The sequence below is a fragment of the Elephantulus edwardii genome, unplaced genomic scaffold, assembly GCF_000299155.1.
Source record: "Elephantulus edwardii isolate Elephantulus edwardi_28Jun2011 unplaced genomic scaffold, EleEdw1.0 scaffold00326, whole genome shotgun sequence".
Classification (NCBI taxonomy): domain Eukaryota; kingdom Metazoa; phylum Chordata; class Mammalia; order Macroscelidea; family Macroscelididae; genus Elephantulus; species Elephantulus edwardii.
The window spans coordinates 730,016-736,615 of NW_006400076.1; the positions used below are offsets into that span (position 1 = coordinate 730,016).

General features: G+C 39.0%; 1 protein-coding gene across 1 annotated transcript in view; it reads right to left on the reverse strand.

The window, feature by feature from the left end:
- Positions 1–1,166: 1,166 nt before the first annotated feature.
- Positions 1,167–6,600, reverse strand: part of ANKRD31 (ankyrin repeat domain 31) — a 246,018-nt gene continuing 240,584 nt past the window's right edge. The window contains 2 exon segments of the mRNA XM_006901438.1: positions 1,167–1,312; positions 1,419–1,511. Of these exon segments, the coding sequence (XP_006901500.1) occupies positions 1,167–1,312; positions 1,419–1,511 (239 nt within the window).

Genomic DNA, 6,600 nt, shown 5'->3' on the forward strand with positions numbered 1-6,600 from the left:
CCATTCTTGGTCATCTGTATTCCATGATGAATTCTGTTTTGCAAAATCAGTGGATAGAAAGTTTCCTCAAGTGTGTGGCCTTTAACATATATGTTGTTATGCGCCATTGAGTCGTCTGTGAGTCATAACGACCCTATGTACGATAGTCTGAACCCTGCTCTATCCTGAGCCAGTCTCACCGTCTCTGACATACCCACACCCATAACCCCAGTTACTGTGTCAATCAATTCTTCTCATCGGGGTCTTCCTCTCCTGTGCTGTTTCTACACCCTCCCAGGCACAATGTCCTTCTCCAGGATCTGGTCCCTCTTGGCCACGCGCCCAAAGTATGTGAGATGGCATTTAAAGATCTTTTCCTCCAAAGAACAGCTTGGTTTCACCCTCTCCAAGACAGATTTTTGTTTGTTCTCTTTGTGGTTCACAGTATTTTCAAGACTCTTCTCCAGCACCACAACTCAAAAGCATTGATTCTTCTTCTGTTATCCTTAGTCACTGTCCAGCTTTCTGATGCATAACAAGTTACTGCTAAGACTATGGCCTGAATCAGGTGCACGTTAGTCTCTAGACTATCACTGCTCTTTAGTTCTTTGGAGAGGTACTGACAGCAGATTTCCCTAATGCAATTCGTATTCTGACTTCTTAACAGCTGGTTCCAAAATATCTATAGTTACATATCTATACATTCTGGCAAAGCTGATTTTTTTGCTCAATCTAGATCCTATATCTGGCTTGTTATTATCCAAACTTCAGTTCTTTGGACTTAATTCAGAGGCCTACTATATCGCCTATTGATCTAAAATTGCCAGCCTGCCAAATCTTGAATCACAAGATGCTTCCACCTGACATCTGACCCATGGAAGAAATGAGCCATTTCTTTGACATAAATCTCTCTATACATATAAGCTTCACTGGCTTTGCTTTTCCAGAGAACCCAGCATAAGGAAGTTAATAAAAAGACAAAAAGTTGATTTGGTCTAGGTAAAATGGTTTTTATTTCAATGGCAATAGTTTGCAGAACTGTCTCTTTTCCCTTGTAATAGTGAATATATATCTTAAGTAACAACTCATGACGTGTGTTAAAACAGACACACTAGACCATACAAGGCAAAAGAAGACATGTTACTAATATGAACAAATATATAAGAAATTACTAAGAAAGCAAGGCTTTAGAACATGAGTTCTTCACATTCTGCATAGAACTTCCAATGCTTATCCATTATATGGCATGGTAGAAATTCTTGATCACTGATTAATAGTATTTCATTTATTTGTAGGTAATGTAGGTAACTTTGTATGGGCTCTTTGAGTGTTCCTGTAAAAAGAAACATCACTAAATTAAAACTTGTTTTTTTAAATGAAAGGTTTAAATAATTAAAAATTATATAATCAACTGTATATGAGAACATAGGTTTACTGACCAAGACAGTCTTCGCCCACTGCCTTTTTGAAGTCAGAGACTAAGTTATAAACCATCTTTGGTTGGTCTTGGGATAGAGAGGGCTCTTTGTGATCTGAAAAACAAAACATAAACAAGGCAGATTTGACAAAGGTGCCAAGACCACTTAGTGAGAGAAGGAGAAGGGAGAGAAAATTTTTTTTTAATAAATGGTGCTGGAAAACTTAGAGTTCAGCATTTAGAAGTATGAGATAGGATATCATACACAAAATTAAAAAACAGATTAAGGATCTAAATGTGAAAACTAAAATAAAAATTCTTAGAAGAAAAGGCAGGCATATGACAATGAAAAAACACAAACGTAACTAAACACAAAATAGACAACTTTACCTTATTAAAAAAATCATCAGATTTTAATCAACAACATGAAGAGACAATGTACAGATTGGGAAAGAATATTTGGGAACTGTTTTTCTGGTAAGAATTCAGTATCTGAAATATATTAAAACAAATCCATTTAAAGGCCATGAACAGTTCACCACAGAGATGATTCAAATGACCAACAGGCACAAGGAGACACTCCATGTCACTAGCCATTGCTTTGAAGATTCCTATTCACAGTGAGTGCAGCTGCAGCACTAGACTGACTCATATGGGTAACTTTGACCACAGAAGCACTGTCAAGTCTTTTTTCTACAGGACCAGCCTCTCAGTTAACAGCTGAGTGTTTAATTGTTGCTCCAATGTTGTTATTGTTATGTGCTGCTGAGTTGACTATAACTCAAATGACCCTATGAACAATGGCTCTGAATCTTGTCCTATCCTGAGCCAGCCTCATTATCTCTAACCCACTCAACCCCATTGCCACAGTCACTGTGTGAATCCATTTCATCCAGGGTCGTCTTCTCCTGTACAACCCTCCACCATTCCACACATAATGTCCTTCTCCAAGGACTGGTCCCTCCTGGCAACATGCCCAAAGTATGTCAACATCGGCCAGAGCTTCAGAATCCTTGCCTCCAAGGAGCAACCTTGTTTCACTCTCTCCAAGAAGGTTGCTCCGATAGGAAAACACAAATAAAAATTATAGTGAGATACCACTTCATCCCCATAAGAATAACAATCATGAAAATAATGAAAAACAAAGAGGTGCTGGCCAGGATGTGGAGAAATAGGAACTCTCATCCACTACTGAAGGGAATACAAAATGCCACAGCTATCATGGAGAACATTTTGGCTGTTGTTGAAAAGGTAAACCATGGAACTAACATACTGGCTCTTGTCCAGTCCATGCTGACACATCCAGTGACCTTATTATATACAACTGCCCCAAAATCCCATGACATTCTCACAATCTTCACTGTACCAAGATGCACTGCTGTAGTTACTGTGTCAATCAGGGGACTTCTGGTGATCTAATAGATGGGGAGTTCCACTATCAACACAAACACAGGAAGTTAAATCCAAGCTGCTCCATTTGTGTGAAAATCTGCTAGAGGATCAGTTATGAGTTGATTCCTGCTCAAAGACAGTAAGAGAGTGATTGCTAATCTATTTTCCTCTCCATTGCTGGACCTCTACTGTTCCAAGCATGATATCCTTCCTTTTCCAAAGATTTGTACATCTTAACATCTCCAAAGCATGTGAGATTAAGAAACCCAATTCCTGACTCTAAGAGCACCCTGGCTGCAGTTTCTCCTCATCGTCTCTGATATACTTGAATCCACTGCTGCAGTCACTGTGTCAATACTCACATTGAGGGTCTTCCTCTCTTTTGCGGACCCCCAAACACACCTTTGTCATAAAAATGACATATTTAACAATGAATGAATGGAAATCCAAAGTCTCTGTAAATTTTCATTAAAATTAGTAAGAACAATAATAAAAGAAAAAGAAAGACATTTGGTTTATTACATTTAAAGAAATCTTTTCTTGTAGAGTTGCTTAATGTAGTATCACCTTTAGATAATTTGATTTCTTGACTGTTATTCATGGGCATTGAATGAAATCTTAGACAACTTCAATCCTTCATTTTTTATCATAATGGTTTTTATGGGCCCAGTAATTTCAATTTTGTTCAAGTGTAACGTAGGTAAAAGGAAACAAACATGATGCACATCTTTCCCAATTTTAGAGCACCACTTTGTTCTAACAACTGCCCTTTAAACTATGTACAGGTTCTACATGAACAGTTAAGTGTTCTGGAATTCTTATTCTTTCAATGTTACCCACAATTTGTCATGAACTGCACACTCAGAGACCCTTGTGTCATTGATAAAAAGGAGCTCTGGTGACCCAGTGGTTAGGAGCTACACTGCCAATGCTAAGGCACGAGGTTTGAATCCACTAGCTACTCCAAGTGATAAAGATGGGCAGTTGTCTCTTGAGAGATTTAATGCCTTTGAAAACCCACAGGAAGGTCAGCTATATTCCAGACCGACATTAACAATAGCAACAACAAAATGCCCTCTAAATGCATCCTGTTTTTTACATAAGAGTACCTGACCCATCCTCACTACAACACATCCTTGGAAATACTGAATATTACCAATTTTTAAAAAGAGAATGCTATCATTTTTTTTTTAAAGTTTTGCCAATCTGATAAAAAATTCACTAGTGTTCTGACAGGCACCTTTCTGATACTAATGAATTTAAGGATCTTGTCACATATTTGAGGATGATTTGATGTTGCTGTTATGTATTGTTTAGTTGAACTGACTCATAGCTGACCTCCCCCAACCCCAAGTGAGTTCTCAGAGGCCGTAAATTGCAATAGAGGTGACTGCTTTTCTTTCTCCTTTGAAACAGCTGGTGGATTTAAATAATGTCCCTTTGGGTTAACACAACTGCTATCTTTTAAGGTTTTAGTACTAGGAAAAAGTTTATTAAAGATCTTGTCTGTACTGATCTTAATCACTATTAGTCAGTACATTAAGCTGATTAGGCTTGTTTAATCTCCTTATAGATAAAAATTCTGCTCTACAACCACTAACTGAATTCCTTAGTTCTCCAGGCACCTTGACTGGAGTGTACATATTTAGTCAAATTTGCTGTTCCAAGTGGAAACAAAGTAAAAAGCTCATGTCCTGGTAGCAGTGGGCCCAAGACATTATGTTGTTGTTATTAGGTGCCTCTGAGTCAGGTACAAGATCTGAACCCTGTCCTGTCCTGTGCCGTCCTCATCAGGTATGACACACACTGCTGCAGTCACTGTGTCAATCCATCTCAATGAGGATCTTCTCTCTTTCACTGACCCTCCCCACATTTCAAAGCAGGATATTCCTTTTCCAGAACAGCCTCTCCTTGCAACATGCCAAAAATCCATGAGATGATATTTCAATGTCCTTGCTTCCAAGAAGCACTCTGGCTGGACTTTTCCTAAAGCATATCTGTTTGATTTTTTGACAATACATGGGATATTCAGTGTTCTTCTCCAGCACAACTCAAATGCATGGATTCTTCTTCTGTCATCCTTATTCATTGTCCAGCACAAACGCACAGCAAATGATTGAAAAGACCAAGGCCTCAAATAGGTACACTTTAGTCTTCAAACTGACTTGCTCTTCAGTAATTTGGAGAGATCCCTGACAGTGGACTTGCCAAGCAATATGTCTCCTGATTTCCTGACTGCTGGTACCAAGGATGTTGATTGTGGATCCAAGTAAGTTGAAATTATTGACAATTCAACCTTTCCTCCATTGATCACGATGTTGCCTGTTGGTCCAGGGGTGAAGATCTTTCTCTTCTTGGTGCTGAGATGCAATTCATATTGAAGGATGTAGTCCTTGATCCTCTGTAGTAAATATTTCAAGTCCTCCCCACTTTCAGCAACCAAAGGTATGTCATCTCGCATAATACAGGTTGTTGATGAGTCTTTCCCCAATCCTGATGCTACATTCCTCTTCACAGAATTCACAAGGCATTATACTTAGATATTTAATTCAGTCACTGCTTCAGAGTGTCCCTGCTTGAAGCCCTTGTTCTATGAAAAGTAAAATAAACCTTTGAGGGAACTAATTGTTATTATTTTAATGATGTATGAAATGTAATAATGATACATAATTATTCATTAATACATTGAAATAACTGCTAGAAATAGTTATAGTACTTCTGTAATGTGTTGACTTCATATATGAAACTGCCAGCAAAATCAACAAATCACAATTCTGCATTTAAATGCATCTAATTGGAATCTAAGAAAAATGGTTAATCACATGGCATAAGAATTGGCGGGCAGGGACCTACTGACATCCTAGTACTGAGGATTCCTACATCTAGTATCAAGCAGACAGAACAGGAAGGCCCCCAGCTGAGAGGGAGCCACTGGCCACATAGCCCTCTCTCTGTAGCCCCGTATTCCCTTAGTTTTCATAGCCCACACAACCTCTTATATCATCTTGCATTTAAACAAATGTTCACTGAAGATCCACTTCTTCAATTTCCAGTGTAAGATTACATGTAGCACTCCAAATTCCCCATCACAACTGATGAGTGGAGATGAATTGCTCCCCAAGACGTGGCACCTCTCTGGCAGTTCTAATTCACCAGTCGCTCCATGGACAAAAGATGGGCTATCTCCTCCTATGTGATTTATAGCCTCCAAGAATCCATTAAAGGGTCAGACTGAATTGGTTCTGTCAGTGAGTAAGTGTGAAATAAAACTTTTGGCAAAGACTGCTAGTCTCTACTTGTCTATTTGTCAAAGTTACAGAATCATAGGCAACCTGTCAAACGGAAAAACCCTATTTTTCAACCTTTCTGCAACAAGGTGTGCTCATGACTAAATTTTGCCCCCAAAAAAAATAATATATATATATATAGCAACATGTTGTACTAGACTTCTGGGATTGCTCCTTATTGGTGCAGCCAGGTGAAAAAGTATTTTTGTGTGGGGTTTTTAAAATTTCCTTGCTTTCTCTCTTCTTGTTATGAGGATGCAGATGTGATGGACAGAGATTCATAGATATCCTGGGCCATAAATTGTCCTGGAAGATGTAAATCAACATCAAGGAAGATTAGCAGATAGCAAAAATGGTGCAGCACCAAGAACAAAGACACATACATATGCAGTCTGGAGACACCTACTATTAACCCCTCCTCTGACTGTGGATGGGAGGTCTGTGGCTTAGTGGTAAAGAAATGTGCTGCCCACGGCCATGAGCGGCCCACAGGTCCTTGTGGCTGACAGGACTGACAGGCCCCAG